Source organism: Corvus brachyrhynchos, unplaced genomic scaffold (genome assembly GCF_000691975.1).
Source record: "Corvus brachyrhynchos isolate BGI_N302 unplaced genomic scaffold, ASM69197v1 scaffold87, whole genome shotgun sequence".
NCBI classification, from domain to species: domain Eukaryota; kingdom Metazoa; phylum Chordata; class Aves; order Passeriformes; family Corvidae; genus Corvus; species Corvus brachyrhynchos.
Genome location: NW_008239767.1, coordinates 4,390,977 through 4,417,316, shown reverse-complemented (window position 1 = coordinate 4,417,316; position 26,340 = coordinate 4,390,977). Strand labels below are relative to the sequence as shown.

At 41.2% G+C, this 26,340-nt stretch overlaps 1 protein-coding gene across 3 annotated transcripts in view; it reads left to right on the top strand.

The window, feature by feature from the left end:
- The window catches only part of RARS2 (arginyl-tRNA synthetase 2, mitochondrial), a 31,175-nt gene extending 5,945 nt beyond the window's left edge, over positions 1-25,230 (top strand). Inside the window, exons 5-20 of one of the 3 annotated variants that reach the window (XM_017742832.1) lie at positions 34-131; positions 1,258-1,313; positions 2,844-2,927; positions 6,384-6,460; positions 7,954-8,109; positions 9,569-9,675; positions 10,265-10,360; positions 12,364-12,424; positions 16,775-16,851; positions 18,152-18,276; positions 19,552-19,619; positions 19,719-19,828; positions 20,839-20,934; positions 22,678-22,752; positions 23,662-23,725; positions 25,087-25,230. In XM_017742832.1, coding sequence (XP_017598321.1) covers positions 2,918-2,927; positions 6,384-6,460; positions 7,954-8,109; positions 9,569-9,675; positions 10,265-10,360; positions 12,364-12,424; positions 16,775-16,851; positions 18,152-18,276; positions 19,552-19,619; positions 19,719-19,828; positions 20,839-20,934; positions 22,678-22,752; positions 23,662-23,725; positions 25,087-25,173 — 1,209 coding nt within the window. In that variant the 5' untranslated portion in view covers positions 34-131; positions 1,258-1,313; positions 2,844-2,917 and the 3' untranslated portion in view covers positions 25,174-25,230. Of the gene's footprint in view, positions 1-33; positions 132-1,257; positions 1,314-2,843; positions 2,928-6,383; positions 6,461-7,953; positions 8,110-9,568; positions 9,676-10,264; positions 10,361-12,363; positions 12,425-16,774; positions 16,852-18,151; positions 18,277-19,551; positions 19,620-19,718; positions 19,829-20,838; positions 20,935-22,677; positions 22,753-23,198; positions 23,325-23,661; positions 23,726-25,086 lie in introns of those variants that run through there. The other 2 variants (XR_001864806.1, XM_017742833.1) reach the window with 2 other exon arrangements.
- Positions 25,231-26,340: the final 1,110 nt, after the last annotated feature.

Below are 26,340 nucleotides of genomic sequence, written 5' to 3'. Positions count from 1 at the left end.
GTTTTTGTTTTTTTCCAACTGTGCTTTATTTAGACTGTGCTGCAGCAGGTGTGGAAAGATGGCTCAGAGTACGGAGTAAAAAGTGAACTTTTCTCTACAGTTCCCAGACAAAAGGCAGTGATTGAGTTCAGGTAAGCCCATTTGAGGGGTCCTTTGAGGTAATTGCCTTGTCTGCTGATTGATATTTTCCGGTTGACATTCATTGCTGTAAAGTGTCATGCCTGTGATGTTAAACCATATTTTTACAGGATTATATTAAGCTGTATTTGACACTGATATATTCACCAAGTAGAATATAAATTATATTCGGGGATTTGAGGCTTTTTCCCAAAACATGCTTGTGGTATTTAAGGAGCTTGTGCCTTACACTGCCCTCCATTAAGAATATTGTCATTTAATGCCTAATAGCATTCAGTTTTTAAGAAAGCATCTTTTTATTTTGTTATGAAGCAACAAAATCTGAATTTCCAGCCACTAATCCATTTCTTTTTTCACCTTAATACCTTCCTCCCTGACTTGTTAAAGCAGACAGGCATTTGTCTGGCTAAATCTTGTTAACTGCCGCCCCCTAAATTTTTTTCCAGTGCAATTTTGTTGACTGTCACCTACTCACGGAATGAAAAGTGGCTGACTCAGATTTTTTTATGGATAAATATTTTTGTTTAGTAGTATTCCCTCTACAGGCTTCCATAGTCACAGAAAGTAAGAACTTGGCTTTAATTTGGAGGTTGAATTTTTATAGCTGAACTTTCTTTTTTTTAATCTGGGCAAACAGTTGTGTAGAGAGTTGGATTTTGTTGGGTTTTTTTTTCATTGTGGGGGTGGGCATTGCTGGAAAGATTTAATTTTGCTTACTGATCCTTGTACACAAGGTCTCTCATCCTGGTATCAGATTTATCTCTAATAAAGACAAGAGGAGAATGATCCATGTGTCCTAAACATGTAAAAAAGGGAGGAGATATTTTCGGTTCTTTGTCACTAGCACAGCTGGGCTTTGGTTAGATTTTTTTGTTGTTGTTGGGTTGGTTTGTGGGGTGGTTTAACCACAACCCTGTCTGTTATCTGATACTGGAGGGAAAGCTGGTTGGATAGGAAAACTTGCTGTCTAGGACAGAAGCTAATCAGGGAATCTTATGGGAAGATTGAAAATGGAGGTTTTATTTCAGCTCTGCTAGATGCATGGGTTGAATTCTTTTAACTTGGTGATCTGGCAGTTTTGTACACTGAAAAAACATTATTTGTAAAAATCTGTTACAGCTCCCCTAACATTGCCAAAAAGTTTCACATAGGACATCTGCGTTCCACCATAGTAGGTGAGTGTGCATTTCACTGTCTCCTGGGAGGGCTGCTTTGTCTGCCTGCTTCCCTTGACAGGAGACCACTGCTAGCATTTCACTGCTTGGGTGTGAGTGGCTGTGTCAGGCTCAACTTGCTAATTAAAACCCTTCTGCTCATTATGCAGTGAAGAAAAGAACATGGTGTGTTGCTGGCAGATTTATTAAGTCACACATAATATAGTTTTACGACTGTGAATATTAAATGAAGTAGTTAAAAATTGGTCTTCAAAGACACCCAAGGCAGTTTTCATTGAGGTGTTATGAGAGTCCTTTGAAATTTAAATTCTCAATTTGCACTGGACTGCAGAGCAGTTCAGATGGTTATGTCTTGGTGGCTGTCCTGCAGAAAGCTTGCTTTTATATGCTAATTACTTTATGCCAGTGTTACTGACACAGTTGCTGTAATTTCTAATAGAATAATTAATAAATTTCTTGTGCAGTGCTCTAATGGTAAGTGGAAAACTTTACTTCTCCCTCATTTCCTGATCTCACAATAAAAACTAGTAGGTTATAGCAGAAGATCCTACAAAATCTCTGTATCTAATAATGTATTAGTTTTTAATTACACTTAATGTATCATGTATAGTTATTAATTGCATAAAGTAATTGCCTCTTCTATGGACAGATAGTTGAGTGAAATGACATATCTTGAGCTTTTTTTATGTTCCATTTCTGGATCCTTCGTTACAAAAGAAAACCACTTTCAAAAATAGTTCTGTAGATCTATGTTTGTCCCAGAGTAAGAGAATTAATTAACTACAGAGAATGGAATTGAAAGTAACTGCAAGCTGTAATCTGGTGTTGTAACAGCAGCAGAAGAGAGAGCTTTCTGCATCCTTTACAACAGTATTGTAATTAAAAGGTACCCTTGAAGCACAGGAAAGTAGAGGAAGGGATGTGGGTATTTCTACTGTGTAAATTCTAAGGCTGTAACTAAGCTCAGGAAAGAGATGAAGGGTTTTTGTTGTAAAAGCAGTTGAAAGTAAGAAGTCCTTATATGATATGACAAGTTTGGAGCATAGTGTGTTAATTGTAGAACTCAGAAGTGCTCCAACAGCCTATAGAGATTCAGGACTTGATGTTCTCTTTTTGGCATCACAGTTAACAGCAGTTCGTGAATTTTGAGTGCTTGCCTAACCTGGTATGAGGTTGCCTGACTGTGATGGAATTGCGTATAATGCCACATATTTGTGAGAATACAAGAAGACTTTAAAAGGTTTTTCATGATCTTATACTTTGCAGTACATACACCTGTGTGTGTTTTTATACCTGTTGTGTGAGATACTTTGTTGCACAGTTCAGATGCCCAGCCTTTCTGTTCCTGCTCAGAAAGGAACTTGCTTGTTACTGCTACTGCTGTTTTCGGTTGTCAGGTATTTTAGCAAATTCTATGGAGTATTTTCCTCTTCATTTTGAATACTGATCATACAAAACCAGAAAACTGTTCTATAGAGATGAGAGACTACCTACTACTGAAGAATAATATCATTTTTGTTTCATTACCAGGGAATTTTATAGCAAATCTCAAAGTTGCACTGGGACATGAAGTAGTAAGAATAAATTACCTTGGTGATTGGGGCATGCAGTTTGGTACGTTTCAATATTTTTTTACTCTGTGCCCTTTTCTACTGTATGATATGATCTAGGTTTCCAGCTTCAGTTTTTGTAGGCCCGTTGGATTCACTCTGCACTCATAAGGAATGGTATCTTGTTTCCATGGATGTACATCTCCTTAAAAAATTCTGAAGAAAACAATCCAGACTGATCCATCAGCAGTTTGACCTGTACTGATGTACAAGACAGGACCAAATTTATCCAACTGTCCTTCTGTCCCTCAGTAGCTCCTCTCTCAGATTAAATGTGTAGTTTGGGGGTTATATGTTTTGGTTTGGGGTTTGGTTTTTTCATTTGGGCTTGGATTTTTTTTCTTTGGTTGCTTGGTTTTGAGGGTTTTGTTGTTGTTGTTCCTTTTCTCATTATTCATAGATCATAATTAATTTCCGCAACAACCACATTTTGGCATGTTGGGGCCCAGAGAGTTTGTATCTTTAGAGATATCCCTGCACTTTCCCCAAAATACTGTTTCCCCCTAAAATGTAGCAAAAGAGAGGTGTGTAGGTGGAGAATGTGCAAGTGAATAGGGCCTGGAAGACTATCAGTCCTGTGTGCACACACATAGACACCCCTACCTCTTCTGAAATGTCCATTAGATCAGTGGAGACTGAAAAGTCCTCTCAAGTGTAGCCTGAGGATGCATGGCTTGGTATTTATTCCCTGACCAGAGATCATTTATGTCCCATTGCTGGATCTGTAGCTATCCTTCTGTTATGGCAGCTGACCCATCCATAGCATTCACAACTTTGTTGACTTCTGTTGTTAATCTTGCATTAGAAATTGATCTATATTCTCTTCTACTTTTCCAATTTCCCCCAAAAAGCTGGTTTTGGAATATTTTTAGGCATTAAAAAAAAGGCAGTCATGCCCACTTCCTCATTCTTGAAAGCTGGTACACCTCTGTAAACTATAAAAATCCCCACCACTTTGGCAGTAGGCTCTGGAAACCATCCATTTATTGATGTTTAAATGGCAAACACGAAGTGCAGTGTCTGTTAAATGGTCACTTTTGTTTATTCCAGCCCTTATGCTGCCTCCTCAAGTTTCAATGGTACTGCTGTTTATGGGGACATCAAGGAATCAATTTTATGAAGAGAATTGGGTTAAAAATTGAATGTAAATACCCTACTTTCACTCCATTTTTATATTCAGATTTGTAAGTGTAGAAAACTAAAATATGTTCAGTTCTGTAGGAACCCAGAGTGCCGAGAATATTTCTATTCTACCTCTTGTCCTTCTAGACTAAATTCCTGGATTTTAGACAGTGCAGTATAACATTCTCAGGACTGTGAGAGCGGTAATAGAATGCTCCTTATTAAATTATTTCCCCTGCAGCTTGTCTTTCCTGATCCTGTTTCTGATGAAACAGTAGCTTATAGCACAGCTTTGCTTCACTTATGATTTGTTTCATAAGAACTGAATACAGAATGAGTTCACCAAAAATTTGGTAAATTTCATCATTGCATATTTCATTCATTTTTGCCCCTTAGACATAATTTTATCACTGCACTATTGTATAATGAATGTGGCAGTGACAGTTAAGCAGTGAAATGCTATGTGGATAAAAGGCTTCTCAGCTGACCTCATTCAGTCTGCCTTTGAAGGTACTAAATAGCACTCTGAAGTCTGAATATCAGGAGTTTTATGTATTTTAATAAAAAGGTTCCTGAAGGTATGAGATCACAATACCTGTTACTTACATGTGTGCCATTTGTGCAGCACACAGCTCTTACAATCATGCTTTTGACCTAGTAGTTCCAACTATTTCTTTCAAAGTAGGTACTCCCCTCTCTGTTTGGGCTGGCTCAGCTCAAATATATGGCAGGTATTATAACAAATAATACTCAGGCTTCACAGAATTATAGCATAGCAATGTTATTGTAAGGGTCCTTTCTCAGAAGCAGTGCTGTAATTAACGATCTGTCAGCTGGTTTTACAACTGCTGTTGTCAGAAGCTTTAAAATATAATAATTGAAAACATATTTTCCTGAAACATAGCAAAGAAACCCTCAGCCTTTAGGCAGTTTTGGGGCAGGTTTCTTAAGGTAACAAAGCTTATGCAGTCACACTATCTGTCCATCTGTCTTCCTGTCACTCTGCTCCTAATAAATTTTGAATGCTTTGGGCAACTTTAGCCAGATCTGACAAAGAAAGATATCTCCGAGAGAGTGAATTTCTTTCGGAATTAATGGCAGTTGGCAGTTGAGTAAGGGTAGAAATACAATGTATTAACCTCTGAGAGAGAATGTTAACTGTTTTGTTTAACTTGCTGGCTAACCAGTCAGCACCTCTAAGTCACAATCAGTCCCAACATGTGCTGCATCTTGCCATTAACCAGTGAGTGTAACAAGGTCTGGGAATAATTTGGGAAAGACAGCAAATGTGTGGAAGGATGTGTTTGGGTTGAATAAAGACTGGCAGTTGTGCTGGAGATTGGAGTGTAAAGTCAACATTGAATAGTGGAATGTTTAGATACACTAATATTTAAGAGAGATCATTAGGAAACCGAGCTCTGATTGCCCATAGAACAAGCTGTCCTTAACTAAACTCCTTGTCAGTTGGATTAGACTAATTTTATTTCCTAAAACCTAACCTGTTCCTCTTCTTTAAGTCTGCCATATCTTCTTCTGTACTCAGTGTTTCTAAGAAGGAAGTTCTTGAGACAGTGCTATTTAGTTGCAGAGAGTTTTCCAAAGGGATACCTGCATACCTTTTCCTACATCGGTCCTGGTCCTTGTCAGCTCAGAGGAATGAACTGACCTTAAAGCCAGCCTCAGATAATCTAAGAGACTGACATGTTAATATTGCTACATTACTGACAGAGTTAATGGGGTCTTTTCATTTAGGCAAAAAGATTGGGATTTGTATTTCTTGCCCTTTTGGATGGCTTTTGGAAAGTCCTGAAGCCAAATTGGATGCTCAAAAAAGCTGCATATTGTAAGCAGGCAGCAAAAATTTCCCTTGAAAACATGGCATGAGTGATACGAGGAATTCCACATTGTATCCCAGTTCTTACCGTCCTTGAAATGGTAATACTAATAAGGGAGGAAGCAAAACAAGGAATTTTGAGTATGTTCTGTTGCTGGACAGTTTCCACTGTGTGGCTTCTCATTTACTGCTTGCTGCTGTGTAAAAGATAATTTTCTGTACAAGTCCAGAAACACAAATTCCTTTCGTGAGGAATTGAAAAATCAACATAGTATTTCTGACTATTTTCTAGCTATTATATTTTCCGTGGTTGGGGTGGGGGAGAGGGGGTGTTTTTGCAGTGCAATAATAGGTTATGCTTTTGATTTTTTTTTTGTAGCATACACCCATTATATTGTTTTAAAATGTAAGGCTTTGATTACAGTGTTAAGACTAGACTTACAAAAATAACTTCTCAATATACTCTGGTCTGTTGTCTAACTCTGTATCTAATTATTATTCAAGGCTTATTGGGTGTTGGTTTCCAATCCTTTGGCAGCAAAGAAAAACTAAAATCCAGTCCTTTACAACACCTTTTTGAGGTAAGTTCAGAGAAGACCAACTAGATTTGTCTTTCCAGGATTAATAGGGGTTTGGTTGTTGGCATGCTTCATTCAAATACGCCTAATACCATCTGAGTTACTATTTACTTTTTGCTGATCTTTTGGTACTTGTAAGTGATCTTTGTGTGACAGCGGTGCTGGGTGTAACAATGCACATAAGGGATTTATGTACTTTCCTGCACAGATCCAATAACCATGAGGAGAGATGAGCAAAATTTCATGAATGGCTGATGTTCAAGCCCTCGTCCTCTAAAAGAAAGATCTCACATGTTAATGGGGCTTTGTCAGTCAGGGTTCTTGTGTGGCACTGTCAGTGTTTGCTTATCGCAAAGCTGAGCTGTGCTTCACCCTTGGAGCTGGATATGGGAGCTATGGCTGATTCTGGTGTTCAGGCAGCGTGTCACAAACACGACCGTATAAATCTGTCTCCCGGCAAAGGAGCAAACTGTGTTTGAATACTTGGACACGCAACAGCTGAATGCATGTTAGTCAGATTGTTTATGTGGCAGGGTAGCTTCTTCTGAGCTTGCCAGCTTCTTTGACACAGGTAAATTCTATTCCCTTGTTCCCTTGTCCCTGAGCCCTGCGGATTTAAATTGATAGATTTTCAACACTGAGGTGTTCTAGAGTTGTAGGACTGATTGAAAGAGAAAACAAGAAGCAGTCATATTTTTGTGGTTGTGCGTCACTGTGTATTACTTAATTTTTGTTTATAATTTCAGTCCATTCTTAGATAAATTTTTAATACTTGAATTTTGCACTAAAGCTTTAAAATACCAGCTATTGCAGTAGCATGTAGGCTTTATGACCTTAAAAAAATTGTCTTTAAGTGTAAAGAACAGTATTCAGTCAAGACGGAAAAGATTCTAAAACAGTAGTTGTTTGAGACCAAATTAGTTTCTCAGTTATTCGCAGTTTTTAAGTGTTTGTTCAGCTGTATCCCTAGCTATATCAAAGACTGAGATGTGTTTCAAAATGGTGCTTTTTCTGCTGTTGTGTGAAATCAATCTTTCTTATGAATATGAGCTTGTAAAATACTGAGTCTGTCAAGGATTTTGCTGCTTCAACTGCTATCTCAATTTTAGGCAGTGCAGTTGCTATAAATGTCAATTTTGTGGTCCTCTGAAGACAAGTCTGTGGTTTAAAAGTCCACGATAGGTTCCCTTTCATGCATAAATTAGTTCTTCCATATTTTGCTGCTGCAGTTGTTTCAAGGTTATGAAGAGGATGATAGTGACAGCAGTAAGGAATTAGGACATTCATCTTCTTTCAAGATAAGCTGAACATTTTCCTATTGGGCTTTGGGCTATTCATTCATTCTTTAAATGGGAAATGTGTTGCTTTAACATGTCTTTAAAATTTTGACATTAAAAATGTCATCTTTAAATGAATTTGTATTGTTCTTGTAGAACTGTTTTTATTGGAGGAGAGGATTATACTACTTCAACATTTTCAGTGTCATTATATTTTAGGTGTATGTGCAGATTAACAAAGCAGCAGAAGATGAAAACACAAAAAAGCTGGCTAAGGATTTCTTTAGAAAACTGGAGGAACATGATGAGCAGACATTGTCAATTTGGAAGCTATTTAGAGACCTCAGTATTGAGGAATACATCCGGATTTACAAGGTACAAATCATCCAAATGTTTTTTCTGTGTTGCTGGTAAAATGGTCTCTGTTTCTCCATTGTTTCATCAATATAATTGACAGTGCACAGCACCTTTTCATCCAGGAAACTGCCAAGCAGTGAACTGACTTGGGATCAGAGATTGCTCTAATGTTATCAATTCATTGCCTTTCCCATAAACTTTAGAATGCTGTGGGGACGCTCTTTCTCAGTATGCCCAGTTAAGCCCCATTCTGCTTGGAAAAAGCACAGTAGTTGATTTCTCATCCAAGCAGGCTGTTACTTTAGTTGCTGACATCCTAGATACGTTTTATCTAATGGTGTCCACGTAACTGGCTTTTAGACTAATTCTCCTTTCTCAGAAGTCCTGAAGTTCAGAGTGTGATGCTAAGCAGCAAGGCAAATCAGTGCTGGATAAATATTGCTCAGTTTTGCTTTATCTTTGAAGTCAGCAACAACCCACCAAATTTAATAGTTTCCATGTAATAAATTTTATTAGAAGATAACTCTGTTTTCACATTTCTGATCTAATGTTATAATGTTGCATATTAAATTGGGTGTAAGAAATTGTAGCAGCAGGAGTTCACTGCTGGTAGAGTTGAGGTAACATACAGCCATCTGTTGCACACTGTGATCTCGTGACTGGAGCCAGTGTCTGCTGTTCCATGGGACATGTTTGTGCCACTGACTGAAAAATTAATCTTAAAAAATTGGGAAACAGTTTATAATCCAAATAACCTCGCTGTACTTTAACTTCTTCCCTGAAACATATCACTGGAGCCAAGAAAGTACTGTAAGTTAAGATCTCCTGAGCAAGACACTTGATAATTCTTGTGGAAAGCTGACCTCTGAGGGCAAGTAGGTGCTGGGCTGGATCTTGAAGGTCACCCATCATCGATCACATGATGACTGGTACAGCTAGGTCTTTCTCTCCCAATTTCATTCAAACTAAAAAGTATTGAACTGATGACCTGACCAGGTTTGACAGTTAAGGTCATCTTGTCTCTCTTGAGTGTACCCTTAGCCTTCATGATAGTGATTTCTGTATGCTCAGCAATGTTTGTGAGTAGCTTTTACTTTTTAAAATTCCTTTTAGCATCCTTTTAAAATAGGGTTGGTTTCATGTCCAAACCCACTTGTTTCACCTCTGGCACAGCAAGTTAGAAACCTGTCTCAGAATTTGTGTACTAATTGCTCTAACCAGTTTATACCTGATTTCTCATGAATGTTATATCCAACACTGTATTCAACTCAGGGAGAGATTCATTCTAATGCAGAAATTGATTAAATCAAAATTCAAGCATCCTTTTGTTTTAACAGTGAAGTGACATTTACTGGAATAAAATTAAACTTTGCACTGTATCTGATCTGTCACCTATAATCTGACTTAGTCTGAAGAAAAATGATTAGCCTTAATCTTAACGATGTTACCCTTCTTTGATATTCTTGGAACTTATCAGCGTCTAGGAGTGCACTTTGATGAATATTCTGGAGAATCATTTTACCAAGAGAAGGCCCAGGAAGTTCTAAAGATGTTGGAAGATAAAGGACTCCTTCAGAAAACAATGTATGAACTCATGCAGTCTATTGGTTAGCTTATTTAACATCTCAGTTGCACTCAAGATACGATGAGTGAGGTTTGTACATAATCTGAGGGGAAGAGTTTTCTCTAGATGGTTTTGGTAGCTGTTCTGGTAGACCGTCAGGATTTGTGCAGTCACAGCTAAAAATTACATTTTCCTTTTCTGTGACCAGCACAGAAGCCTGGCTGTGACAAACTGGGTACAATGACAATGTTCAACTCCTAATGGTGTTTTAGCCTGTTGATTAGTTGGGTAGCTGCATGTGCCATTTAATGAGCGGAATTGGATGAGACCCTTGCCTTGATGAAAGAGGTGCCTGGCTGAATTGGGGTGGAAGCTGTAATCGTGGAATGCACCAGAATGTGGGCAGGCTGCTCCCTGGCATCAGCAGTGGTGACAACAAACTTACAAAAAGACTTAAAGGAGACAATCATTCAAAGAAAAAGTATGAGAGTGTCTAGAGGGAGGCCTCCTTGTGGCAAGAGGCCTTTGTTTCGGCTCTGACCTCAGTCTTACCTGAACATACCTGTGTACTAGCTTGCAGTGACATCAGTGTCTTCCCTCAACTTACAGAAAAGGGACAGGAATTGTGGATCTCTCGGAGAAGAAAGACCTCTCAACAGTTTCCACTGTCATGCGCAGTGATGGGACATCTCTTTATATAACAAGGCAAGCCCATCTTTGTTCGTTGCCAGTTATTTTGCCAGGGAACTTGTGAACATGAGCACATTTGTAACTGATAGCATGGATTTTGAAGCTTTTTATTTCTAGGATGGAACACCTTCGCTAGTAAGTGAAACTAGCAATGTAACTATGGTGGGATGAAAATGGCTCTTAAATACTTTTCCTCCCCCTAAGCAATCTGTTAGTAAATCTCCTCTTCGCATAAATCATAATACTCTCTCCAGCTACTAACTTTGAAAACAAAGCTGGGATCTCTGGATCTAATAAATAGTTGCCAAATGATGAAGGTTTTAGAAAGACCTTTGCTTAAAATATTTATTGACAGTGTGATGCAGAAAAAAATTGCTTGTTCAGCCATGTCTTCATTGACTCAGTGGACCACCAGCACTGTAACATCAATTTTATTGCTGTTTTCCTGCCATCTCATCAGTATCCTAAAATTCCTCTTGGGTATTTTAATATGGAAGCCTTAACAGTTTCTTTGTGCCAGGAACGTAAATAAATCTAGTGTCTAGCCCTCAAGGTAAACTCTGCACAGCTTTTCAGGGCAAGGGTATTAGAGAGATGCTACAGTCAATCCTGCACATGAGGGAGCTGCTGAATCCTGTAGCCAAATAGAGACAGAGATGCCACAGCTCCATGTCTGCCAGTCAGCCAGGAATAAGGCTGAACCCCTGATCTCAGCAGGCCCATGCACAGGGCCAAAACCACTCAGCACATTGGGCATTTTGTTGCCCTCTGGGTGATCAGGATGAGTATCTATTACTGTGAAGAAATAGGCATATATATATGTATGTGTATAGATACACATGTGTATGTGATATATATTGAGATATATACTTGTATTATGTATGTGATATATATGTTATTTAATAATTTAAGTCATATACATATGTATTGTATGTGCAGTATGTATCCCTCCAGTAGCTGGAGGTCCCTGTGGTCTCTCCAGCAGCTGGCCTGGACCCTCTGATGCCAACAGTACAGACTCCTCTGGGTACCTCATCTTTGAAGGCACACCTGGAGACTTCCCAGGATACTTCACCTACTTGCTTGGCTATTCAGCTTGATATTTGCTGTCAGTCATGCGTGGATGTGTGTGCCCTCACTCCAGCTGTTGGCAGCAGAGATGCCTTGTGACCCTTGGTCAGACTCCAGTTGTTATCACTTCATTTTGCTTATGCCCAGTTCCCTCAGTTGCTGGCACCACGGATGCAGGGCCTACATGAGCTGTAGTCCCCAGGTCCAGCTACTGACACTCCAAACACGCATGCAGACACAGGAGAGAGCCCCCTGACCCCAGGAGAGTTTGAAATGGAGTTTCATGGGCAGAGAGGACAGATTGTGCTGATGAGGTGCAGGGCAGAACTAGGCAAACGTAAAACCAGCAATCAAAGCCACCCATCCCGGTTACCATCTTCTCCTTCTCTTTTCTTGCCTTTGGTTCCTCCCCTAAGCATCCCATAACAAGTCTTGTGCAATTGCAAATGCTCTTCCCTTTCATCCTGCATGTCCCTTAGGAAGTACCCTCCCTCAGCCAGGTGGTCTGGAGGGCTGCTGTGGTGACCCCTGAGGAGGGTTTCAGTCTGGAATACAAGGCTGATGGTTCTCCTGTGACACTCCTCTGTGTGTGTGTGTGTGTGTGTGTGTGAAGGTGAGCTTTGTACTATTTCAGCTGCTGCTGAACACTGGGTTAGTTTTCCAGGGAAGGGTTGTTTTTCTCACATCCCAATAGACAGACAGAGACTGGACTTACTCTGCACCAAAGAACTATTTTCTCAGTTATTTTATTAGGTAGTGGTTTAAAAAAACATTTCAAATGTGTCATCAGCAAAGTATACATATCCTTTTTTATGTGTAAGGCATACATGGATCCTTCTATTCAGGAAGTCCTCTCCCCTCCATAAAAAGCAGATTATTTTTCTAAGAGGCAAATAGTGAGGTATGTTTGAGTGAAAGTCCAAATAGTTTCTCGTTATCTCTTTCAGAGATCTCGCAGCTGCCATAGACAGAATGAACAAGCACAGCTGGGATACCATGATTTATGTGGTAAGTAATTCTAGATTCAGCACACACTTTTGTGCTGACTCTCTCCAGTAACCCAGGGGCCTCTGGCTTGAAATACGACTTTGACACACAGTATTTTTGGCAGTAAAATAGATGCCCTTACTGCCCAGCAGCTGTGCCTCTGTGTGGCAGTGTTTCTTGGTTCTGTTTCAGTGCATGACCCCTACAATGGTTCAAAAATGGCTTTAAACTGAAAGAGAGTAGGATTAGATTAGGTATTAGGAAAAAATTCTTCACTGTGAGGGTGTTAAGACATAGGAACAGATTGCCCAGAAAAGCTGCCTCATCCCTGGAGGTGTTCAAGGCCAGGTTGGATGGTGCTCTGAGCAACCTTTTCTAGTGGAAGATGTCCTTTCCCACAGCAGGGGGGTTGGAACAAGATGATCTTTAAGGTCCATTCCAACCCAAGCCTTTCCATGATTTTATGGAAATAAGCTCTGGAGTTATTCTCTATTAAAAAAATTTATTGCAATTAGTTTGAAAGGAACTTTTACTTGATTTGACATATTTTCTGTATAAATGTTGTAATTAATAATTAAACAAACCAGAAAAAGCTGTTAGTGTTATAAAGGGTTTTAAAATGCTAATTTAGATTAATTTTAGACCGTTAATTTCTCAGTCTACTCTGAAGTCCTGATATCTTATCTGAAATGTACATTTTTATGGCTTTGAACAATGCCTTAGTTTCATTATGTAGAAATTGCACATAAAGTACTATTTAATCAATCCAAATGAAGCAGTTGTAGACAGGGAATCTTTTTATATTTATTGGTTTCATTATTTTGTTTTTTAACAATTCTAGCAGTATCAGTAATGGATATGAATAGCAGGACTATCTCCTTACTTGTCTGAAACTGTTTTTTGATCTCATATTAACAAGGAGATATCATGTGATGCTTTTAAATCTTCTTCTTCTCATATTTAGAAAAAAAATTAATCATGAAAGCCATGTTCTTTTATATGAAGTCCAGAATTAGTAACGTGGAAAAAATCTGTATGTGGTCATGATGTGTTTGGTAATGTCTTTGTACCTACTCTGTACAGCTTTTTCAAAAGTCAATATAATATGACACATAGCAAGATGCAGGGAGGGAGATCAGTAAGCAAAACAGTAAATAGAGAGATAGTTCAAAGTGCAACTTCTAGTTAAACCACATTCCTCCTTTTAGCTTCAGTCTTCAGGAAGTTTCCCATCGCTTACTATTCTTACATGTTGTCATAGAACAGGAACTTTTTGGTTATTTTGGGGGAAAATCGTTTGGTGTCTTGGTTTGAAAGACAGGTGTCTGCCAAGGAAGGCAGGAGTCTCCCTTGAAATGGAAGGAAAAAAAAATTGCAACCCCCTTTCCTCCGAATTATTATAATTTTGAAATTAAGGGGCTTTCAGGCAAAGACATGAAGAATAGGAATAACAGTTCTTTACTATTATATATCTATATGTGTGTAACCAGTCAAACAAAACAGCAATAACCATGGCAGTGACAGCAAACAATCACAAACCCAGTGCCAGCCTTCTCGGCTGTCGGGCCCTTTCCCCTCGGGTGCAGTTCCGCTCGCAGCCGGCAGGGGCGCTGGCGGCTCCCGGTGAGCAGGGCAGGTGCGATGGTTCCCCCGCGGCTGCAGGGGGCGCTCCGGAGCGAGCTCGGGGAGCACGCGGCCCTGGTGGCCTGGGATCCCGGGAAGGGATGGGACAAAGGCTTCACAAAGCCCTGCGCAGCCCATCCCGGTGTCTGCCAGACCCTCGGGAACAGCAGGCTGGAATGGCAGGGACGAGCACAAATCCCGGGTGGCAGACGAGATGCATCCAAACAGGGAACCCCCCGGAGGTCGGGCAGGCAGGGTGAGCAGGGCTACAACAGCCCGGCTCCCAGTGGGGCAGGGAAAGGTGGGCTTGGGATCCCGGGGTTTCTCCGGTAGAAGGAAGGCAGCTGAAAAAGCAGAAGCCTGCTATGCTGACGAATTCCTTCCAGCCTCTCTCTCCGTCCAAACGCCGGGAACTAACTGCCCACCAGCCCAGGTGAAAGAGAGTAGCCAGATGCACCCCTCCTCCTGTGGCCAGGTCTTTCGTTTTTCTTAAGCACCAAGTAATTTGTCCCCCTGGAAACATGTATGGGGAAAATTCTTTAACAGAAAAAGAAAACAGAAGGGAAACTCCTAAAACCCCAACATTTGGTTTTGGCGGCAGTTTTTCTGCCCCTGCTGGCTGGAACAGTGGGTTCATTGGTATCAAAGGGCAGTCTGGCTGTTAAAATTCAGTGCATTAGATGTTCAGGATGTTTCCTGTCTAGTTCATGTGGGTAGGTAATTATTTGTGTTTATTATACCAGGAGGTAGCAGGGAGCAAGGGAGAAGGAACAGTTAGGAAAAAGAACAGTTGGGGGTCTACTTTGCACAAATCGGGGTGTCAGCTGAATGTTCAGCTCATGGAGTGAGCAAGCATAGGAGCAATAGTCTCGAGCTGACTGCTGCTGTACCTGAACATCAGTCACTATTTAATTCCTTGCCTGGGCCTCCCTGGTCTCCTTCAAGTCCAAAGAGATGCACAGCACATCTAGACTGTGATGTGATTGATTTGTCCATCATAGCCAATGTCTCATTCAAGTTGGAAATGACAGATCAGCCTTGGCCTGTCCTCTCAGCCTTGCTCAGGTTGTATAGTTTTCAGAGGACCTGGTTAGTATTTTTATCGTTTCTGACTTTCTGAGGGCTGAGAAAGTGGGTCCTAAAAGAGCGAAACAAACTCTTAGGAGACTCTTGTGGGACAGACAACCTGGTGAGGGAACTGCCAGTCTTGCTGAGCTTTGCTGCTTTGTGGCACTGCTTTGTGGTGAGTTAGGACTTTATTCAGTATTACCAGAGGCAGGAGGACTTAATGGGTTTAAATGAGAATGCTAATGATTTTAGTCTTTAATAATTAAATACAAATGTATTTCAGAATCCTAATCTTGTTACAAGAAAATTATTTAGAGACTCTAGAGTCTTATTTCATAAGATGATCTTATTTTCATCAGATCAACTTGTTTAAAAGAACATTAATTTGGTTTACTACTTGTAATGCTGTAAATCAGTGCATTCACCAATTTAGGTTTTAAAACAATCCTACTTATTTCATAAAAAGGCAGTGATATGAGCAAAATATTCAAAACATTTTAAGATGTGGCATATTATTAAAGAAGTACTCAGATTCCATTGAATGTTGCACTCAAGAAGGAGATGAAAATGCTTTTATATATGAAGAATTAAATATAATCCATGCTGTCAGACTGCAGGCTTCTACCTTAAAGCCAGCCATTTAATGAGAGAGGTCTGGCTTTGTGCAGAGATGCCCCTCATCTGTAGGGTGCATGGAAAAGGAAGGCCTTGTTTGAAGCACTGACCACTGCTGTCCACTTATCAGCTGTCCACTTATCAGCCTTGCTTGTGAGTTGGCATGGGGAGGTGACTCCCAGGAGCAGAGCAGCTTATGAGGGGCTAGGAGAGAGGAGGCAGGTGCTTGATACAGTGGTAGAGTTGAGAATGAATACAAGATAAGCACTTCATGCACTGCTCACTCCCTGTCGCAGAACACCAAACAAACGAGGAAATAGTGATTATTTGGTTATCTCTGCATTTTTCTTTAAGGAGGGATAAAAAGGAGTTTGAGTGAGGCAGTCGAAACAACTAGGTAGGAAAATGAACCTCATAGCAACAGCTGTGGCTAGAAACCCATATGGTAGTTGTTGTTAGACATAACATACAGTCAGAAACTACTTCAATTCGTAGGAGAGTAACCGAAAGTAGAAGAGAGCACAAGATGTATCATTACGAAATTGTGATAATGTGTACTTTTTTTAAAAAAAACTTAGGTACCTGCCTTATGATGTAAAACTACAAATCACACTGGAGACGATAGAAACTAGTGGGTTCTGGAGGCAGAGAGCTTAAAGAGGTGTTCTGTATCTAAGCCAGAAGACCCTTGGAGTCTGGTGATGTAACACAGGGGTATAACGGGCAGCAAGGTTCTGAAGTGAAAATGGAGATGTTTTGTTTGATGGGCAACTCACAGATCATGAGAAACTAAAGAACATCAAGGTTTCCTTTCACTTTGTGTCTTTGCCTTCATGACCTGAGAATAATAATTTCTGAAAAGGTGGATTTCTTTTTCTAACATAACTCGAAGTCCCGTTGCCATAGATTCCAGCTGTCACAATTTTCAAGTCTTGCTTGTCTTTGTAGGTCTTAATTTTGCTTGCAGTGACTTACTGGCACTGTGGTATTGTGTGTTTGTGTGTTAAAAGCTACTCCTTATCAGACTCGTAGTGTTTTCTGATATGCATCAATTCTATTCCTTAGACAGATAAAAGTCAAAGTAATCACTTTCAACATTTATTCCAAATACTGAAGCTCATGGGTTATGACTGGGCAGAAAGGTATGTACTAAAAATCTTAATTATATACTGGGTTTGGTGGTTAATTTTTTTTCCCCCAAGAATGTGTATAATATGTACATTGAAATTTCAGTGGAGTGCTCTTTTGAAGAGAATCTTCTGATGGTGTCCATCCACCACCATGCTATAGCACACATCATGAAGGCATTTTGGATGAAACTAAGCTACAAGATGTGGTGCTGGTGTGCAAGTAATGGACTCCAGGGTACAAGCAGACATTTGGTCTGTAGGACCCAACTAATACTAGTCCAGCAGAGAAACAAACCCTCAGAATTATGTGCAGTTGAGCCTCAGGTCCTCATGAGCAGCCTTTTCATTCTATGTGTCCACTCCTGCTGGTCTGATTTATTTGTGAATGGAGTCATTGCCGTGTGTTTAGGATGGGAAAAACAGCCCTGTCTTTCATTTAACAGGTTTTTCATAACTGCTTGATGTGAAAAAGGTAAACAATTTTTAAGAGACTTTGTGGCATAGCTTCTGGGATATTGTGTGGTCACATATAAAATTATTAGCTCTTGAAGTATTTTATTTCAGCAGAGATCAGAATCAGAGTTTGAATCATGCTTCAGGCTTGAAGTATCTATTGCAGGGAACTGTATCCCTGCTGTAATTCCTTGTAATTACCAATCTTGTTAGCAATCTGAGCAAAGGTCAGTAATGGATCTACAGACTAAATCATATTCTTCTCTGCCAGACTGTGTGTCTTTTGTGGTTAAATAAAGGGTTTTAGCCTTCAGGAATACCAACCTGCCTCCTTTCACAGTGCTTAAGCTTGTGCTAAAATTACCTTAGAGTCTCAATCATGAATAATACTTGGGATTATTATGAGCAGAAGCAATGAATACTTTATTATTAGCAATGATTAATTATACTTTTAGTTTAATGTGGCCACAATAGAATTATGATGACTCCTTTTCTAATTATATTAACAGATCTCTGTTGCCACAGTAATTTGATCTGTCTGTATCCTGCCTCTCCTCAATTTATTGCAAATTATTGCATTGAGGCCTCTGTACTAAAGCTAGTAGCAAGAGAGATTCCTGAGAGCACACAAATGACCAGGCTATCATAATTCTGATCATAATTTTCTCATTATATAATAAGTATGGAGCTTGGTTGCTGAAACGAGAGTTGCTGATTATATCACTAAGCTTCCCACGTTGGAGTGTTATTTATTCAGCTGTTATTGCTGTTTCCTGATAGAGAATCCAGCTCTGAACAAACACCACAAACATTTCTCTCAACTGAAATGTAATTTTGGTCCTGCTGCTTCTCAACACAGGTGCCAGCATGTGTCTTTTGGTCTAGTTCAAGGCATGAAGACTCGGAGAGGAGAAGTAATTTTTCTGGAAGATGTTTTAAATGAAGTTCGCTCAAGGATGTTAGAAAACATGACTTCCACAAAAAGTTAGCTATTTCAGGTCTTATTAGTTTCTTTTGATGTTCTGTGTTGATCAAATTGTGTCATCTTTTCCACCCTTCACTTCTCCCTGCATTGCACTAATCACAGTGATACACCCTTTTTCTTCCTTTTAGTACTTCCCATAATATAAACAATGTTAAAATAATTCTTTGCAACTCTGTGAACTCCCCTAAATTACAGATTTGCAAATTCACATTCAGTGAAATTATTTCATCATACCCTGGGAAGGAACTACCTGCCTTTGGGGACAACAATCTCTTTTTTCTGGAGAGACAAACTAGTCAATAGTGGGGTTGGGGCTGGAGTTCAGGGATCAGTCAGATTTCAGCCAAAGGATTTATAGCTCTGACAGCTTTCTCTGGCAAGAGTGACCTTTGCTTGCCTCCCACTACTGCCTTGTCACCCTGCCAGCCTCGTGGCTGTTCCAAGTGCCCGGGAGGTCACTGCTCTGCCCCAGATGGTACTGAAGGGAGAGTTTGCCTGCACCTCGATCGGGCTGTGGTTCCAGGATCGTTTCCTCCTGATGCAGTACAGATTCAGGCAGTTCCCAGTGAAATGCTGCCCCCTCTTGTGCTCTCTGGAGTTAGGTGCTGGATTGAGTCAGCCATGTGATCATCTTAAGTAGTATGCATCTTCCTTGCTCTGCCTTCTCAGCTTTTTTAAAACTGATGATTTTCCTTGTAAACTGGACAAGGAGATGGTGTTCCCTGAACGTGGCAGGGGGTTCGGACTGGATGATCTTTAAAGGTCCCTTCCAACCCAGAGCATTCCATGATTCTCCCAGTTCAGATGCCCTTAGTATAGTCAGTTTAGATATCTACAGTGGATGGTGTGAATACTCCCTAAACGTACGTCCAAATGGTCCATTAGCCATTAGAACAACTTTTCCTTTTTTTGTTTATGTATCTTGTATCACTTGGAGCTTTTTGTCAGTTTTTCAGCAAAATCTGCATTTCCCTGATCTTGGAGACTGGCTGTCAGAATTGTGAAAAGGAATTCGGGGTAGCCTGTGTGGCCTGTCATAATGAACCCTTCTTACCTCAAAATCTGGGAAAGTGGGAAAAAGCCCATGTGAAACAGCTGTTTTCAGCTTTTAAGAGAGATTTATATCCTAGACTCCTTGCTGCATGCATGCTGACAATTTCCATATTGCTAGTTTACAGTTATGGAAGATAAGCTCTTTTAGTGGCATCTCCAGGTCTGAGCAAGAGGTCATTATGATACTGCAGACTTAATGATTTTTTTCTGTTTCTCTTCAGCAACCAAAGAGGTACAAGATCCTGTGGAGACAGCAGAGAAGGTTGGTCTTGCAGCACTCATAATTCAGGTGAGTCTGAGCTGCCTCACGAGGTGTTTGCATCATCTGTGAGAAGTTACAAATTGAGATGAAGAGCCCTATCTGGGTGACACCAATTTATTGTTGCAGGACTTCCGGGGCCTTCTGTCATCTGATTACCAGTTTAGCTGGGATCGAGCTCTCCAAAGTCGGGGAGATACAGGTGTGTTCTTGCAGTACACCCATGCCAGACTCCATAGGTAAGAGGAGCATTTCTGCACAGTACAGTTTGACATGAATTTTAACCTTATTAACTTACTGCTTTGCTAAGTAGTAGTAGTGCTAACTCCTTAAATATGACACATGCTCACTTTTTCAGCAGAGGTGTGAGTTTAAGATGGAAATCATTGAGACTTCCCAGAAGAACAGGCCAATTAAAATTAATTTTCTACCTCGTTTCCACGGAACTGAGCTAACTGTTCATGTACTTTCTCAGTTCTAGGAACAGCCTCTTTGTGGCTGGTGTCAGTGATGAGGAATGGTAGCCTAGAGCTAAGGAAACTGATGTAAAAGCCAAAATGTATTTTACAAAACTTGTAAAATACACCACATCACAGAACTTGGATGTTTTGGCTAGCACAGTAACTAGTGGATTATTTTTAACATTGTTATTTCCCACTGTTGGTAACCAAGATTAAAAGGAGATCTCTTCCTGTTGGCTTAGGTCAAACACCTGACATGTTTATTTTTTTAAAAGAGTTTCAGAAGAGTCCAGTTTGAACAGTTTAATCAATTTTACTGAACTGCCAGAGCGGACCTCAATATGTGTTTTCATGTAAGATTCCTTCCTGGGTCAGGCCAAAGGTGTGTAGCAGCCTGATGTTCTGAGGCAATGGTAGCAGGACATGGTGTTCGGGGAGAACATGCAAGCCTGATCCCTTTCTCTGGTCTGTTCCTCTTGTATTCCCTTATCGTGTAGGTATTGGTGGTGCCAGGGTACCATTAGTGGGGGATTGACTACCTCCCTAGTCCTTTTAGCTTCTGGACCTGTTGTCCATGCATGTCTCTAACTGTGTTGCTAACTGAATGGCCAGCACAAATCTTTTTGTTTTTTATCTTAGGTTGCAGTCAGCTAGTCTGTCTCAGTGTTCTATTCAGCTTGAGCAGAGCCTACCCTGTTCTCTTAAAAACACAGATTACTGTTTTTTTTGTTCAGCATTGTTAAGAGGTGGTTTACATCCAGCATTTGTTTTCCATTCTTACATTTTAGTTTAGAACAGATGCATGGGAATGCAGAGCTAACTGACGTTAATGTGGCGTGCTTGCAAGAGCCAGATGCCATCTCTGTTCTTCAGCATCTTCTCAGGTTTGTCTAGTGTTCTTTCCAAATACCAGTTCCCTTAAAATAAATATCTGGATATGCCACTGACCTATTGAGAAGGCACAGACTGCATGGTCATCAGAAAAAATGGCTGTTTGGGGCAATGACTTGCCTTTTGTGCCACATGGATTGCAACATTTGAAGTGTTTGTGGCTTTAGAAGCCATATGATGGAAAAAGCAGTATTCGGAACGTACTCTGTGTACATGAGCCTCCTAATTATTTCTTGTCTTCACAAAAGTGTGCTAAGCTCTGTATAAATATTAGCTGCAGATTTGCTTGGTCCCTCATGTTCTGTTTTTGTCATGTGAGAAAAGAGAGAGGAGGTGAGGTAAATGGATTCTTCAGAGCTACTGAACATGCACAATTGGTACCTGTTAATAGCAGTAATGTTCTTCATTAATTCAGTCCTAAAGTGTAGCAGTTTCTGTTTTCATTATTTCGTAGGTGTATAATTAAACTATGGAGACAAGGGAGTTGTCCATGTTGTGCAGCCTGTGATGGGAGTTGGAGGTGACCAAAGCTTTCAGAATTCCTATGTACTGCATTGCACACTGTGCAGTGCCAGCAAGTTAACTCTTTTGACCATACTAAGACCTTCCTGAGGCCATCTGTTTAAAACTAGGACTTCCAAAAGTCATGCCAGGGCACCAGGTGGCTCCTTTGACCTGCACATGTTGGCTGCAGAGCCCTACCATTAACTGTAATTGCCTCCAGAGGTCTGCCTGCAGTCCATGGTTTGCTGCCTGCTCTCTTGTGCAACAGCAGGACCAGACAGCTCTCAGTAAAACCAGTAGTGTCTTATTTATCCAGTGCCATTGTATTTCACAGAAAACATGTGAGTTGTTTCTTGGGATTTTTTTTATACTCTTACATGACTGCAGAGCCCTCGTTATCAGGATGCACTCCCCAGTTCTGCAGCTTGTCTTTAAGGGAGGAAGGTTCCACAGCAGGTCAGCTTGGGCATGCTGGCAGTGATGGGCCTGGGAGCTGAGCAGAGATCAAGAAGTCCACTCCCCACTTTGAATTTGAAATCTCTTCAGCCCCAGAGGTGTTGGTACCTTCTTGCAGGCTGTGAAAAAGGACAGCAAAACACATGAAGAAAAAACATAGATCTCCTGCCTCTGCTTGCACTACCCTGTTTAATACTGTCTTACAAAGTTAACTGTATTGTGTAAGTGATGTAGGATGACCCTGCTTGACCAGGGATATTGGACCACCCACTGTGGTCCCATCCAACTTGACCCATTCTGTGTGATTCTGTATTCCAGGATTTGTCTTTTTCTAATGTTGCAATATTCTTTTTATCTACTTAAAATTCTAAGCTGCATTTACTAAAGGCAATGCTCTCTAACGGACTATTTTGATTTCCTTGGTTATTTAACACATTTTTTGCTCCTAGAAACTTACAATTAGTGTTGAGATGTAAAACCAGACATAATGTTCCAGGAGCAAATATAGCTCTCATGTTCTCTTTGCTATAGCCTGCCTCTCCGAGGTGTTTGCATGATAAGGAGCAGAAGCAATCTCCTTCAGTAACAAGTGAACAAGGAAGGAATAATCAGTTGTGTGCTAATGACATGGCTTAGGTCTGCTTCAGAAGATTAGTTGTGCTAACTCTACAGCGGTGGTTGTGTGCTTGTTCTGACTTAAGCAAGTCTGACGAGCCTTTTATCTGAGTACACCTTGTACCACTTCAGCACCAAACAATCCTTTTCTTCCTTCACAGGTATGACGAGGTCCTGTATAGATCTTCTCAGGATCTGCAACCCAAGCACATTGTCAGCTACCTCCTCACACTGAGGTAAGGTGTTTGCTGATACTGGTGGTGTCTCCAGTGAGGACAGGTCTTCCTGAGTTGGCTCTGCAGCCCTCATATCTGCACTGCTTTGAAGAGTAAAAATAGTAGGAAGATGCAAATGTGTGGGACAGTTTCCATGAAGCAGGAAATATATAAAGTAGGATAGCAAATAATGTAATAAATAGTAGAGATCAAGGCTGGAGCCAGGACCCTCCTCAGAAGCTTAACAGCTTTTAAGAAAAAATAATCACTTGACTGAAACACAGTATCTGAACCCAAAATCATGGTGGACTAATGATGTCTTAAGGAGCAGATTTGAGCTGATAACATCCTCTCAATATCAACATTTCAGCTAGGAAATTTTATCCAAACTGCTTTTAACCACTATCTCAGCCCATGAACAAAGCTTGTTATTAGTGTAAGTTCTACTGTGTATCTGATTCCCATAGGGATTGGACAGCACCATGAAATGCTGGAGTAGGCTTGGTGGAGGAAGCTGTAGAGCCTGTGTATGGGGAAGGCTTTAACAAGTTAAGGAAAACTGTACAAAGAATCATGCATCTTGGAATGATAGGGTAGGTTGTCAAGGATCTTCCCAGAGCAGTCCTGAGATTGTTTTGTGGGTTTTTTGGGGGGATGGAGGGCAGGGAGTGGGAGGGTATGTGTTTAGCAGGGAGATTATTTTGGGGTTATTTCAGGAGAATTAAGTTGTCAGGGCGTGCCATCAACACCATGCAGGCTACAGAAAACCATGCCCTCCTTCAGCCAGGTGAAGAAGCTGTTGGAAATCAGCCTCTGGCATGCTGCAGTTGTGGGTGGCTCTTCCAGTTCTGCTGCTTTCTGTAGCCCACAGCGCTGCATTTGTCAAGTGACTTGCTCCTTCTCACTGTTCTCCCGTGTTTTCCCTTTCAGCCACCTGGCAGCCGTGGCACACAAAACCCTTCCCGTGAAAGGCAGCACGCCTGACATGGCACAGGTACGGCACCGCGGGGTTGGGGGCTGGAGCCTGGCAAGGCAGCCCCGTGGAAGGATCCATCAGGGCTTTGCCAGCCCAGCTGTGTCACCACTGGGGGGAATACGCACCCACAGGTGGAGGAGCCGACAGTCAGGCTCTCCCGAGGCCAGCACTGCTTAGGGAATGCAGGGATTGCTGTTCACAGTTGTGCCTCCTGGAAAGGGCTGCTCTGCTTGATCCTCCCAAAACACAACGTTCCTTAAGGACAGCTGCTCCAGACCCAGTCAAACACCTTCTCATCACCCTTCCTTCTAAATATTTTAAGAGTAAACATTTGAGCATTTAATTGGTGGTTGACTTTTGATGGTTTCCTTTAGTGGTTATGTGGGAAGATAGAGAATTAGGAGAGAACTGAATCTGTCTCCTCCCTCTTGCCACCTACATATCCCAAGTTGTCGGTATTGCCTCTCTAGCTAAAGCACATAGGCTGACAACTGTTAATGTGCCATTCCTTATAAATGCAAATTCTTTTTACTGATCTCCCAGGCAATGTTTGACCCCCTAATGACTCAGTAAATGATATATTAATTACACTGCCTCTCTTGTTTTCTTTCATCTATTTCAAAAGGAATTACCTATTTGATTTTGGTAGGAAGTCACATTTAAGTCTTGAGTTGTGCTGTAGGGGAAAAGCATTCAGTGGAAATGGTGGAGCTGCAGTCTGTGTTTGAGCTTAGATACTGTAGGCATCTGTGCCTTTGGAGATGGACTACATCAGATTTAAAGGAAAGTTTCAGTACCTTATCCTGTAAATAAAAATATTTCTAAATATCTTGCAATGTGACAGCTTTCAAGAACTATGATTTTTGGATCAAGCTTGGTAGAGCCCTTCCCAACAGCCAGCTGTATAACAGCCAAGACATTGACAAGGGAGAGTGAAATTTTCAAAGCAGCCCATAGTTGTTTGACAGCTTGTCACCCAGGCACAGCGAGGGGAGGGATTCCAGCAGTATCCTCAGGCTGTACTAGCCCGTGGTGCATGAAAGATTTTCAGTTTTTAGTCATTGCACTCTTATTCAGGCGTCTCTGCTTGCTCTGCCACAAGGGCTGGGCTGGACATTCCTCTCCAGCTTCCTTTGTTTGACAAAGTGTCCCTCTGTTGACAGTGCAATAATGGGCTGCCAGCAGCTGGTGTGAATTCTGGCAGCATTGGTGTGTTCCCTAGTGCTCAGGTTATGTGCAGATCTGAATCTTGGTAGGGGCTGAGACTGCACAGGGACAGGCTGCACACGGTGTTCTCACCTCTGCTTCAAACTGCTGTTCCAGGAACCACACCCTATTCTGTAGCACTACCCTAAAATGACTTTTTTCTTGTTTTCCAGGCACGGCTCTGTCTCTTCCAAGCTGCACGCTTGGTTCTAGCCAACGGAATGAAACTTCTTGGCATTACACCCGTAACTCAAATGTAACGAGGCCATATGTGATGTAAAGTCACATCTCTTAGTAAAATGATTTTTTTCCACAATGATATGAATCCTCTCCTGTGTGTCACCGCTCCTGCAGGCTGAAAACTCCATCTGTGCTGGGAAGTTTGTGTTCTCCATCCTACCAACTGCAGAAGAGCAGGTGCTGCATGGCCATTTGCAGGGGGCAAGGCTGTCACAATCACTTTCTTCGGGCATTTGGTGGCACTTCTACCTGGAACTTCCCATAAAAGATACTCACTGTGTATTTGCCATGTAAATATCACATCCTTTTGGTAGAGGAAGTGGTGTTAACTGTGCTGCCCTAAGCAAAGTTCTCCATTCCTGTGGTTGCCACTGTGTACCAAGGCCTAATGCCACAATGGATCAAGGTGCTCTGTCTGTTTAACGAACAGAGTTACTCAGACCATGCAGAGACCTTTTCCTGTGTGTTGTGCTGCATTCCCCCTTCAGAAGCCTCAGCCAAGCCCAACTGGCAGCTGTCACACCACACCCTGTTCCTCAGCCCTTCCTCTGTCACGCTGACGTGATGGCCAGCAAGAAGAGACTGTTGGCCACCTGGTGGAACAGGAAGCGCAGTGTTCCCTCAGCACTGTGTACACTGACCCACGTGGCAGGTGCTGCTTGGCAGCCCTGAGCCTCACACTGCTGGAGAGAGGTGGAGCAGCACCTGCGAGCTCCTGCAGGTGCCTGGCACTACCCTCCACCATGGAAGCCTCGACTCCCAAGAGCAGCACTGTGGTGGCTGCTCTGATACACAGAACAGTCAGTAAAAGGCAGAGGGGAACATCCTCTCCCATTGGAAGAGAATTTAAGCATGTTTGTTACTGCTGTGTTTAATGTGCCCCACTTTCAAGTAAAACCCAGCTGCTTAATTAATGGCTGAAGGAATATATCCAAGAGTATGAACTTGGTCATGTTACAACTCCACTGTGAATGTCAACAAGCTGCCCAAATGCACCAGGGTCAGTTTTCCCCCAATGTAGAGCTGAAATTTCTAGAAAGCCTAACAAGATGAGGAAGGAGGTTGAAATTACAGAGTTGGCACTAATAAATTAAAGGCTAACGTGCACAGAAACCATTTTCAAGCATCACTCTGTATGCACAGAGAAGTTTAGAGAGAAAAATTCTTGTAGACAGAAACTTTGTGTT